The sequence below is a fragment of the Amyelois transitella genome, chromosome 4 (genome assembly GCF_032362555.1).
Source record: "Amyelois transitella isolate CPQ chromosome 4, ilAmyTran1.1, whole genome shotgun sequence".
Taxonomy (NCBI): Eukaryota; Metazoa; Arthropoda; class Insecta; order Lepidoptera; family Pyralidae; genus Amyelois; species Amyelois transitella.
Genome location: NC_083507.1, coordinates 3,148,517 through 3,162,450, shown reverse-complemented (window position 1 = coordinate 3,162,450; position 13,934 = coordinate 3,148,517). Strand labels below are relative to the sequence as shown.

Sequence of the window (13,934 nt, the reverse complement as noted above, 5' to 3'; positions counted from 1 at the left end):
CCTAACCGGATTAAGAACCCGAAACCATACGACACAAAGACAACTATAGGTAACGCTGGTTACAGAGTCGACAGTCCAGTTTTTTTTGGACGCAAAGCGTCGCGTCGCATCGCATCGCATCGCATTGAATCGCAAGTGTGACCAGAGCATCGGCTATGAATGCCGTGTTCTAAAGACGCCGCAGCACTTAGATATTACTTGGAATTGTTATGACAAACCATAATTCATGCAGTCTCTAGAAATATAATAATTGTGCTATGGAAAATAAAACGCACAATGCACAGAGCCGACTAAAACGGGATATAACTATTTTATGAAATAGCGACATTCAAACATGTTCGTGATTCCCCATACGTTAAATTAAAATGCCACAGCGACCGTTCCTTTGATGACAGGATCTTGATAGGAAAAAACAAATATTATAGTCGCTCTTAGTATACAAATTCAAAGTTTTGTATTCATTATTATGAGACATATAAACATCATTTGATAATTGTAAAATCTTTTGGTTTCACAACATTGGTTGACGTTAAATAAATTACTTTAAAGTAAGTTTACTGCCGCTTCTAAAGCGTCATTGCAGAAGAAGCGGTAACAAACTGCACTATAGCATTTTCTTCAACGACGTCTTCAATATCATAGGCTATCCTATAGCCAATCCATGACCATTGTGACAGAGATAAGTATCGTCGAAGAGATTAGGTAGTCATCTAAAAAAAGATACTTAAGTAATTTGAATAAATATCAATTAATAATGAGGTTGCGTAGTCAGATTTAATATATTGGAACAATGTATCAAATATTTAGGCAACCTTATCATAGTGAAAGTGATAAGGGAGGCTGGCCGTGACGTCACGTGCGCTGATAACCGGCGCCATTATACCCACCATTCTGTTAGCACAATCAACACAGTCCGGGATGAAGGTCGTTGCAGTTTATACTTAACTAATATTTGGTGTGGTGATACTACTTGGTTTAAATTCCTGCTTCTGTATTCGGAAAATATATTATCTATTCCACAAGTCCCATTGAGATGTCCTGTGGTGGGTGAAGTGGGTTTTTGGAGAGAAGGGGGATTCGGGTCTCCAAAGACGGTTTCCCAATGCAATAATAACATCGACTTCTTAATAAGATGTTCTTCTTTGAAAAAAAAATACTCAATCACACGTATCTACCTATATTTTTTCCAACTAATCCATTACATGCCGTATCTATGTAAGTACTTACTATAAATTCCTCTCATAGGTAGGTTCATTCAATTACAGACAATATCAAGATCGAACTAATTGCATAATAGCACTCAACCAATTAATAAAGGATTCCTCTGGGATCGGACATCAAAATTATTGCGCAATTTCCTTTTACGGCCCCTTCCTTTCCCTTATTTTTTTATATTTTTCTGTCCCGCCCGAGCTATTAAAAAATACAGATAATTCCCGTTCCCGCTGCAATTTCGAGAAATCGTCTCTTAGGGCTCATCTTCAATCTCCAGAGAAACTACATGCCAAATTTCAGCTTCATACACATAGTAGTTTTGTCTGTACGTTATCTGACAATAAGTGATATGCGTCAATGATATATCAAGATGATACATGCACGCAGCAAATGATCTTAGAACTGAAGACGTTGTAGACCAGAAGAAGTGGAGAGAGAAAAGTAGGAAAGCGGACCCCAGGCTCCGAAGCTTAAAGGCGGGGAGGGTGCAACTGGTAACACAAAATCGCGCGAAACTACTATAGGTACATATATGTATATGTAATAATACTTAGGTATTAAATATTTTTGCTTAAAGTTTTTTCAGCTTCAATTCCAAAAAAATATTTTAACTACTTCGATAACATATCCTTTTGTTGTATTATCAACAATGCAATACAATGCACTGAATGCATGGCATGAAGCAAAGCATTATTGATAAGCCGATCATGCCACAAGGAAAAGTATAATTAGACGCTAAAGTGTTAACCAGAGGCAGAAACGCGCATGGAATTCAGTTGGCAACTGTTTACTATGTGACCTGGGCTCGTACGTGTATTGTCTATAGTATCAGTTCACAAATTATTTTATGAATAACCTGATACATCATTCAATCTGGATCAGCGTCAAATGATTGTGCTTGTTCCAGTCGCAATCCGACGTTGAACCTGAGCGTGAGGGATGGGGTGGTTAGATCAACGAAATCCAAGAACCACCAACTTGAGAAATCAAGAAAATAGACGTTCCTTATTATTTACTTAACCCTGATCAATAATTAAAAGGCTAGCAGCGGCTGTACAAAATTTTTAATTACGAGTTATTCTTACTTAATGTTAGCTACAAGATCTTACCCAAAAAAAATTTTTTGTACATAGGTATGTCAATATATGTATTTGAAGAAACTGAAAATATATGTATTTTGAAGAAACTGAAAGCTTCTTCAAAATACATATATATACTTTGAATTACGCCTGCAGATATATTATATATTTCTGCTCGGCCTATCCCCGAGAAAGAGACGTGATTTTATGTATGTTGAAACTTTTCCCATTCGTTTATTAGGATATAGGAAGTAAACCCTTTTCCTTCTCGTTTATTGTTTTGGCAACACTACAAGGAAGGATGCAGGTCAGAGAGCCGACATTGACCCTCAGCCGCTCTGCAAGGAGACGCGGTCGACGCCCGAGGGCCAATCATTAGCAACGTGTAATGAATGTTGAAAACTTACTGCACGGTAGCTAACGAAGTCGAAAAATTAGTTACTTACATACCAATGTGGTAAAAAGGCGGGATCATATCGTGGCCTTCCTAAAAAATTTCTAACGCATGGAACTGGCTAGCGTTTAACAAACCTTGCCGCAACCACCTTGAAACCAAGGGTTATCGAATTATTGGAATTATCGAATAATTTAATAACACCTTTTAATATTGCTTACATACCTATCAGATAAATAAAAATAAAAAAGTAAAACAATACTACGCATATAGTCAGTTCACCCGGATCCTGCGGAGTAATTTAGTTTTATTTTTATTCCGGTTAGTGTATCAAGTACGTGACTCGGTCACAAAGTTCATATTTTGTATATTTAGTCACAGAACACAAAGCCAAAATCATTTTAGCATTTGCGTCACGATTTCGGCGCCTATTATTTTGAAAGGGTTATGTTGTTAACAAAGAGAATAATTATAAAATGACAGGCGAATACCTAAATGAGGAGAGAAAATTAAAAACAAGATAAATAAGTAAGGATTTCTTTTTTTTTGCATTTAATAGAGAAGTTGTTAGCATAGACTGATCTTATGCGACAAAGTAATGTAGATTAGTACCGACCTCTGCATAATGTAGGTACGAGTATGTTTATGCACAATACCTCCTGATGCAACAAAGAATTTTAAAATATTGTTAATTAATGACAATTAGTAGGCACCGCTTGACTTAAATGCTAATCAATTACAGACAGGATTTTCCATCAACAACTACGACTTATATATTTATTTTAATATATTACTTGTTATTAAGAGCATTCTAGATCGTAAAAGACAAAGTCAAAAACACACATTCTGAGTATGTTTTTTCTCCTTGGAAATGGGCGTTGCGACACGTTACGTGGCAATAACTTTAAATCGCAATTCCATCATTATAGAGCTGTCAAACTAACCTAAGCTTTAAGTCTTATCATCTGTTTTCTCTATTCTCTATTCGCTCCCTCTGTCTGCCTTTTGGCTCCCTCCACCCATGATGACGTCAGGCTGTAGAAAGACGTGATGTGTTGCATAATATTAACCTATAAAACTTTAAATAGGTATGCCTAATAAGCCTTGAGATCTTTCTCTTGTGCTCATTTTCTGTAATGCAGAGCCCGTGTGAGGAGCATAGATTTAGTAAATGTATGGTGATGAGAACACGGTTCGAATGTCATTGACTTGCTAGCACTTTAACCACGTAAGGTTGCTATTGTCATAATTATTAATAAAGTAGATATTTTTTATATGACAATTCATCACGTGAGCTATGCAGATGTTTTGTCGGTACCTATTCTGGTCTTAACATGCTATGGTCGAGGCTTCCAAGTTGTGCTTTTAGGAATTACCAAGCGATATGACGTCAAGCACGACTGATAATTTCTGAGTATCATTTGTTACCTAGAATTATATTAGCGTACAGGGAAAAAATGATTAATATCTTTTACGATCTAGTTTTTTTTTGGTGGCACATGCAGACCTCGCGATGGTGTTTGTTTGAACAATAATGTGCATAGATATTTTTTAGTGTAGGTATGTTAAATCCAACATGGGATAAGTCAATGGGACTAACGAGATAGACGAAGATTGATTTCTGAACTAAAGGCTACTGTTACTTTTTCAAATTCAATTTATTAAAAGCACAGGTAAGAGTTTCCTATGTAGAGACGAGACAAAAAAAATGCTTAATACCTAGGTGCGTACCAACATTCATTTACTATTAGGTACTCGTATTTAGCTATCACATAACACACCTACTAACAATAAAAATACTAAGTCCATGATTATTCTTATTAAGTAATGGCAAGGTCGAACCCAGTCGTCCGTGAATCTTGACGTCATCCCATCTAGACTTAGGGATACCATGACAAATGAATACCGATCTCATCTGTTCTATTTTAAGTTAAATAACCCTTGTTAGAACCTTGTATACCGGCAGTTAAGAAGCTCATTTTTATTAATAATAGCATTTTTGACACATGTCCATCAGTAACGCAATAACTACATTAAGGGTTGATGAAAAACTAGACTTCGCCCATGGCTTTCCTCACATGTAAAAATCACTAATACAGTAGATACCTACAAAAAGTTTCATTGGCAAGTTTGATGAGCAATGAGGATTATTCAGAAATGTACGATAAGAAAAATTAAGTACACACATTTTAAACTAGTGAAACATTCATACTATAATTCACAATCAGACAATATCTAATGAAAATTAATCACTCATTTAACAATATAGCCGCAGCAACCCTAGGTTAAAATTAATCTCAGACAACAAAAAAGAACGACATCTCTTGACTGAGAACATTGTGATGTTTATACCGAATCTACAAGTTCTTCTACATCTATAATCCTTATGTACCTACACTACTTATACGAAATTAATTATGATTGTCTTACAAAAAAACTCCTAGACAGTTACATCGGTACCTATAGTAATTTCATAAAACATAAATAAGTTAAAGCACAATCTAAAGACATCTAGAATTTTTTTGTATGCTCACGAAAATCATGTAGGTAATGTCAATACACAAGATGCTACTCAAAAGCATACTGAAGTGATGCACAGATCCGCGTCCTAATTACCAAAATAGAAAATCCGGATAGTCCCACGAGCCGCCGGCTTTCACGTGTAGTTGTATTAACCTTCAATATACCAAACACAATCCACAGTTCTAACAAACTGAAAAAATGACACAAGAAATGGACGGTTTCTTCAAGAAATTCCACGAAAAAGTGAACCATAGCATTGACGACGTTACTCGAAATAATTTTGCTAATTTAGAATGCAATGCAAAACGCGCATCCTACTTGTGCAGTCTCGACGTTGTAAAAAGTTATGATTTAAGTGCCGACGTGGTGAAATGTCAGACAGGTGGCCGATTCCCAGTGGAGAAGGACATTCAGAAGGCGAAATTGCTGAAGGATGAAGGGAACAAGGCGGTGCAGAAAGGTGATTGGGCAATGGCGTTGGTCATGTACAGCCAAAGTATGCTGCAAATGCCAGCCAAAGAAAGTAAGTTTTCTGAGCAATTTGTGGATATTGCATTAGTGGAGCGGTGCTGGGTTACCGACCGCAAATAAGTAATTATCTAAGATGAAGCCCTTCTACAGAATACTTAAGTCACTTTCTCTATCATTTAGATAGGTACTTCAAGTATAAATTAGGTATACCTATTAAATATTTAGGTACCTAAGTATGAGTATCGCTATTCAAATCTCAGTATATAATCATAGTACCTTAGCTATTTTTCTGAACGTGGCCTTTTACACTTTTTGAGATTGTAGGTTTTGTCAACCCCGTAAGAGATAAAGACGTGACTATATGTAACTTAGTACAAGTGAATACTTTTAGTTGGTTCTGTAAATGTTCTATTCTACTAGAATACCTGTATATATTTCCTTCTTACCTACGTTAATAGTCACTGCGCCATAAAAAACGGGAAAATAATCATTTTTCACGTACGTATTCAATGATCGAACTATTACTACTACGAACGAACCTACCGATCACGTAAGTCTCTTCTTTTCAGAGGTCTCTTGGCTACTTACTAGGAATCCTATAACTGTCACGATTGTGTAAATAAATCGATACACTTCTAAAGCTTTGAATGCGTTTTCCTCGCCGTCCGTTTGTTCCGAGAATTAGGTATGAATAATTGTAAACAGATATCACCTATTATTCCCATTTTATATAATGACATGACGGTTTTATGTCGGTGACCCTTTTAAGATTTAAAAGCATTTGTTTGTAAAATGGAAAATTTTACAAAGTTACATACAGGAAAATTAGAACAACACATACTATGATGCACATACATAAATATCACTTCTTCATACCGAGGCAAACAGAGCCTATAGCCACAATGCTCAGAAGTCAATATCACTGAACAACCAGGACCCCAAATACGCACTGTAGTACTACAGCGCGATCCCGAAGATTCCATTACACCTAATGTTTAAAAATTAATTGATTAAGTAACATACTGGCCACTAAGAAAAAAAGATAATTTTAAGAGAGGGAAAATAGCAATCTTCATTTGTTAAATTTCAAGGATTGTCACCAAATAAGATTAACTACGCAAGTTTTTTTTTGTTTTGAATTTATTTATTAGTTTTCCCAACACGCAGTATTTTTTTCATGCCATGCTTATATTTTCTATACCTACAACCTAATTTAGAAAAGTGAAACTTATTTAATAGGAAGTTGTTGAACATTAATCAGTGGGTGCTATATACCTATTTTTTTAAAGATGTGTATGCGCATGGTAAAAGACCTAATGAGCGTTACAAGCGAGAAATTAAATAAAATTAATTTCAAAACAAACACAAGCATATCATATTTCAGCTGAAGAACTATCTATCGTATTTGCGAACCGATCGGCAGCCCTGAACCATCTGGAGCAATATGAAGATTCCCTGGCTGACATCAGACGCTGTCTGGCCCTCGGTTACCCCAGGCACCTTCGATACAAAGTGCTGGAAAGGAAAGCGAGGACCCTGCTTCTACTGAAGAGGAACCAAGAAGCTGTCACTGCATTTCAGTAAGGGACTACTTAAACTAACATCACAAGATTTCAATAAATTATTAACTAGATATTCTGCCAAAAAATGCCTAGCGAAAACTCATGTCAGATGTACATTCCCCCCACCTTAACCAACGAATTTGCATGAACATAGTTATGTATGTGGATGAAACGAAAGAACACTCCGGATCCCTGCAGAGTTGATTCGCTAGTAGCATGGCAAGTAGCTCACTTATTTAGATAGGAGTGCCCACCATGGTGTTTTGTCTGGAAGCGACTACCCACCATCTGACTGCTCTTAATCCTATATTACTCGTATACTTACCATACCATAAAGTACTTACAAGAATTCTGTTATTCACAGAGATACAATAAGCGCGCTGGACGAAGCAAACAAATTAGACAAAGAAAAGCGTCAAAAAATGCGAACCGATGCAAAACTTATGCTGGAGATTTTAAACAAAGGGCTTATCTTGGCTGGGCACCCCAAAGACCCCGAGCCTTTGAAGACAACCCCGCCTAAAGCGAAGCTTCCAGGAAAGCATAATCCGTTATACCCTGCTGCTTCAGAAGCAATCCAGATAGATCAGGATGAAACACGGGGGAGATTCGCTGTAGCTACCAGGGACATAGAAGCAGGGGAAATGTTGCTGGTAGAGCGGCCGTACAGTGCGGTCTTGTTGGGGGAATTTTCAAAGACTCATTGTCAGAATTGTTTCATCAAGTAAGTTTTTCTTTTAATAGAAGTACACGGTTAGTACATTTGAAGTTAATACATACTTATCATTTTCCTCGCTCACCGGTAGAGCAGAGAGAACAATTTGAAATCTTTCTTCAGTTTACGCGTCAGAGAGCTTGTAACAGATCAATGAGAATGGCACTAGGTAATAATGGGTATGTTTGCAATAGGCACAAAAATGAACACTGAAAATGTTGCAGTTAATTATAACGAAAACTTTTATTTTCAGATGCCCAATCCCGTTACCGTGTCCAAAATGTCCAAACGTGATATTCTGTGGCGAGAAATGCTTGGAAGCCGCCCAAAAATCATACCATGGTTTCGAATGCTCTATTCTACCAATCATATGGAAATCAGGCTGCTCGATCACCTGCCACATAGCCCTCAGGATGATAACACAGAACAAGAAGGACTACTTCGTCAATATGAATAAAGAATTACAAAGCAAACCTTCGAGTCCATACAAAACTGAAGATTACAGAAATGTTTATAATTTAGTAGCTCACGAAGATAAGAGAACTAAACAAGATTTCCTGCACAGAGCTCAAATGACGGCTTTTCTCGTGAAATTATTGGAAATTAGTGGCTATTTTAACGGTAAACCAAGGGATAAACCGATAACTATGGAGGAGATAAAATCTATGGGAATAGATGAAAAATATAAAGGGGATGTGGAACTCTTTGGAGGACTAGTCTTGAAGAATCTCGAAATATTGCAGTTTAATGCTCATGAAGTTTTCGAGCTGCAATGTCCGAAGCCTAAAGTCGGGAAAAACGTTCTCAAACATGACGGAAAATCTGTTTTCTTGGCGGGAGCTGTATTTCCAACACTGGCTCTGTTCAACCACTCGTGCGATCCAAGTGTAGTGAGGTAAACTATGATCGACTACAGAATCCCATTCACAATTCAAAATGCTGTAAAATTGTAATGTTTCTTTATTGCCCATAAAAATAATAAGTACTTACATATGTAGCAGAAACATACATTATGAATATGTTAAGCAAAGGTAAACTAATCATATACAATACTACAGCTTCATAAGCGATTTTTAAACAACAACCGGGTCTCAGTCCGTCGGAGATCCGGACCCATAGGAACTCTTAACAAATGACCCATATTGGATCATGTTAGTTGGATGTGCAGATTTCCGCAAAATATTTATAGAACGTCAGTTAGCAATAAAACTGATAAAGAATCGGAAAAAAGGCATTGGTACACGTGGGGCGTAGGATTTGAATCTGTGCGCTTTGATTGAGCACTTTTTCGGTACGAAAACTGACCCTCTACTACTCTAAACATTAATAACATAGTTACTTTAACGAAGATTAATTCTAAAAAAACACTATACTTCAGATATTTCTGTGGCGAGAGAATAGTTGTGCGGGCCGTAAAGAACATCAAGAAAGGCGAGGAGGTATCAGAAAACTACGGGCCAATCTTCACGACGGTTCCAAAGGAGAAGAGGCAGGCGGACATGAAGGAGCAGTACTGGTTCGACTGCCACTGTGTCCCGTGCGAGCAGAACTGGCCTCTTTATGGCGACATGAATGAGAACTATATGCGATTCAAGTAAGTTTTTAATACTACTACCTACGACTGTCGGGTCCTGCATGTCCAGTGTCAAGATCTGTATTATGCCTCTGAAATCCAATGTACTAGGTACTCTTAAGAAATGCCTGTGACATTGTCTACCATTGCACATTTACACCTTAAGAGTACCGTTATAGGTACTTATTGGATGTAAGGGCTTTCAAAAGTATCTGAGAAAAAAGTGAACATTGCCTTGGAACATACGGCACAAATTTTAAATAGGTAGGTGGTTTATTCTTTACCTATTGAAAAGTGGCCTTTAATTAAAAAATCGTGTGACTTTATAAACTTACGGTAACTGTTTATCATGAGACGATTGAGCCTACCTACCAACTTTGTCTAATAAGAGTTATGGGCGATAAGGTGCGATGACCTTTTTATTTTTTTTTCACAGATGTGACTCAGATCGGCCGTGTCCTAACGTGGTGCCAGTGGCACATGACTGCAAGGAGTTCATGGTACAGTGCGGCTTGTGTCAGCAGTATACGAACATACTGAAGGGTCTTAAATCTTTACAGGTAGATATTTTACTTATATATTACAGCACTACCAGGAGCAGAACAACCTAGTTATTATATCATCGTATCGTTCATTATTGTCCTACATTCACTGCTGAAATCGCACCCATCCTTTATTTTCTCTAAGGAAAAAAATAGTAGGGAACGAGATTTAAGCAGTAAATGAGTTAGCAACCTGAGACTCTGCCTATCACATTAGGGATAAAGACGTGACAAATACATGTATCTCAGTATCAAATTCCGCAAAATATTAGCTAAATTAGCACCCAAAAGCATCCGTATATGAGTACAACATTAGCCAAAACGTGAAAATTGATTGAAATAATAACTTCTGTAGCGACATCCTAATAAATTGTTTAGAGAAATATTAGATCACAGCCAAATAATTTAAACACACCACTTTTGGTTATGCGAATTTTCCGTGATTTACTCATAATCGCAAAAATGTGTTTTCTTGTATATTCGTTTTTATATTCAGATTTAAATTAAACTAGGAAATTTTATTAAAACAAATTTATTTACAACATTTTCTTTAAAAAAAAAGTTTTAATTACATAAGTTCCCGTTCCGAATTTCTGCTTATTATTTTTCAAACAACACAAATATTCAGGTACATCAAATTAAAATTAAAAACTTTCATTTATTAAGATACTTCATACAAGGCACAACGTTTAACTGTCAGTTCATATTTTTTATTTTTATAGATATTATTTTTACACCTAACCTTTGGTCTTACCTCAGATCTGACTTTCTTTTCTAGGCATGAAAGAAAAAGGTATCTAATAATTTATTAATTGTACTGGTAAAATAACAAACAGCATTGGTTAATAATATTCTTCGTGAAATTATAAACTAACAACAAGAACGACCATAATTTATATTATTAACTATAACTTTCAATGTTTAGGTGACAATGAAAATAAATTTTTAAACTAATATTAAGATTCCATAAAACTTTAGCATAGATTCATAAGAATAAAGAATATTCTTTAATTTGTAAAACTATTCATTGTATTGTTGCTTATTATAACTGGGATATGAACCGAAGTTCAAGTCTTATATATAACTTATATAGGAACTTACTCATCAATCTTGAAAAACTTTTACCAAAACCTTACAGACTCGAATATACTCAATACATGTAAACTCCATAGACGATTGTATAACAAAAGATGGTGTCGTTCTTAAAAATGTCGTCTACGTAGGCGTCAGTCTCGGGGTCCCATATACATCGCTGTGCGCACTTCACGCCGGCACCTTTCATTTCAATGATGGTTGATTGCGCCATTATTTTATACCTGAAAACAAAATATAAACATATAAGTTGATGTATTTTTTTATAGTATTGTTTGAATAGTGTTTATAACAACTTAATCCCACTCCTGTAATGTTTGATGAGTACAATATTAGTTACGTCTAGCAGAGTCATTTAAACTATTTGCCTTGTCAACAAGTCAGCGATAGGCTCTCATAACATGCGCCTATTCTCTATGGTTACCTTACCCATACGCCTGCCTTGACATTGAATAAAGGAAATGAGTTAAACAAAAAGATTACTTGAACATGGCACAAGTATGTATATTTTTTCTCACCGTTTCATATCCAGCTCTTGCACTTTTTGCCTGACCGCATTGGCTATGACTTTGGACCAGTGTGCTGCCTGGTCCGCCCTGTACTGACGTCCAGTTAGCTGTGCTTGCATCGTCTGCAGGATGATTTCTCTAACATTTTCTGCCTGGAACCTGTAAATGTTAATAGATTATTTAAGGAAGTTCATATGAACCCTAATAATAATAAGCACAGCAGTTTGGCCCGGTAACCGGACTACAGAAAATGATTTCCATTGCCAACTCAACTGGACCACTGAAGCAAGTGAAGGGCTCAAAGATGAGAGAGAGAGAGGGTTCCGGTAGTTTTTAATATTTCATTATTGGTATATTCGCGAGTTTAATGTAAAAAGGCGCTATTTCCTAGCTCCACCGAAATCCTTTACATGTGTATACCTCATTTATGCAATGATAGTTACTTATATGCAAAAAGAAGCAAAATTTGCCATAACCATAACCTAAATTCTATTGGGCCTGGATACCATATTGTTTTCTTCCCAAATGTGTCAATATTAAAAAGTTAATAAATAAAATCAATATTTAAAAGTAAGCCAGTAAATAATTAATTTACTTTTCACCAAGTCCTGGGCGCACTTCATATTTTGGTGGTGCTAGAGGCTTCTCAGCTCCAGCAGGGCTGATCAAGGTCTCACTTACTAATGGCCCTCCAACAGACACTACCTCTTCTTCAGCAACTGTAATTTACCAATTAACTTGATTTAATATAATTTTATAATAAGCATAATTGTAACAGTCAATAAATAATAAACATAATAAAATAAAGACAATTTTTCTGATCTGAAATGGAACTAATGTATGGTTGAATGTCAGTTAAAGTACCTAACACAGACAATAATATATTTTTTTTATTTAAATATAAAAATTATTATTATGTAATTTGTGAAATTTAAATGAATACAGGAAGAGTAGTGATTATATATATATATATATGAAATTTAAATAAATAAGTGACTAAATATATTTTGTATACTTTTGAAACCAATCAAACAAAGATCTGTTTTGAAACCTAGATATCATAATTTTTTTACGTACCTTCTTCATCAGCCATGATGAAATTAAAATCATTAAGTGCCCAGTTGAATATATCTGAAAAGAAATAAAAATGAATTCAACTGGACTTTGTCTTATATATTATAACATTGGTATTTAAACTGGAACAATACATTAATCTTCCATTTTTTCACCAGGATACAGAAATGTTATATCGCATTGGACGCGGCGCTATGGAAGAAGGAAAATATGGAGAGGCAGTGAAAAAGTTCATTGAGGTACTAAAACTTTACGATGCTACTTTGGCACCTCCGTATCGCTCTTATTACGACTGTGTCCAAGATTTGAGGCGCTGTATGCTGGCTATGGGAAATTACAGTATTGTTTAAATATATCTATTGGTTTCTTTCTTTGTGATGTTGTAGAGTTTTAAATAAATGACAATAAACTTGATTGGTGTTTTATTGAGTATCAAAATACACCTACAGGGGAGTAGGAGGTATTAATTTTCAGTATCTATGTAGGTAATTAGAAGACCAAATTATTATTTATGATGTCAAAGAAGCTTTTCTCAATGTACATTGCATGCACCTTTGTATCTCTTTATCATGTTAATTCAATGTCTAGCTTACTGCAAAGATTCATAAAAAACGTTCAGTATTTTTGCATGAAAGAGTAACAAATAGTCACACATCCTTACAACTATTGCATTTATAATATTAGTAGGATTTAATTTCAACGGAAAATTTGTTTATCCAGCGAAATATTTTAGGTTTTTATTTACTGTATGTAGTTTGTTAAAACATTACACAAAAACGTCTATTTTTTTTAAACAAACAGAAATCCACATTCTGGCTGTAATGTTACTGTTTATCATAGATTACTTACCGGAGTCGCTATTATTTCGTTATTTTGATTTCTATGAAACTAAATAACAATATCCATCAAATCCTCGAAACTGCAAAGAAATCAAATTCAATTCAAAAGATTACAAACCTAAACCAACCAAACAAATCAACAATAATATAAACAAAATATCGATAGAATGGATCGTCCGAATCAAATTTAAAAAGCAAAACTGACAATGACGTTTATTTAATAGTGACGTTCCGAACCTTGATACTACAAATATAGAAAAATTATTGCAATAAAAAATAAATACTTATACGTTATTAAAATTGTAAATGAGAAAATAAATATATAATTAAACTAAACTTTATTCAA

At 35.3% G+C, this 13,934-nt stretch overlaps 2 protein-coding genes across 2 annotated transcripts; one reads left to right on the top strand and one right to left on the bottom strand.

The window, feature by feature from the left end:
* Positions 1 to 5,335: 5,335 nt before the first annotated feature.
* Positions 5,336 to 13,144, top strand: LOC106129336 (SET and MYND domain-containing protein 4). Its single transcript, XM_013327866.2, has 7 exons — positions 5,336 to 5,734; positions 7,067 to 7,262; positions 7,609 to 7,968; positions 8,213 to 8,854; positions 9,338 to 9,553; positions 9,969 to 10,092; positions 12,908 to 13,144. The coding sequence occupies exons 1-7, from the start codon at positions 5,410 to 5,412 to the stop codon at positions 13,097 to 13,099; spliced, it is 2,055 nt and encodes a 684-aa protein (XP_013183320.1). The 5' UTR covers positions 5,336 to 5,409; the 3' UTR covers positions 13,100 to 13,144.
* LOC106129337 (dynein light chain Tctex-type protein 2B) lies at positions 10,800 to 13,769 on the bottom strand. Its single transcript, XM_013327867.2, has 5 exons — positions 13,599 to 13,769; positions 12,753 to 12,806; positions 12,271 to 12,394; positions 11,685 to 11,834; positions 10,800 to 11,390 (listed from the first exon to the last, which is right to left on the bottom strand). Exons 2-5 carry the CDS (start codon positions 12,766 to 12,768, stop codon positions 11,225 to 11,227), a joined length of 456 nt encoding a protein of 151 aa, XP_013183321.1. The 5' UTR covers positions 12,769 to 12,806; positions 13,599 to 13,769; the 3' UTR covers positions 10,800 to 11,224.
* Between the last annotated feature and the right edge of the window lie 165 nt (positions 13,770 to 13,934).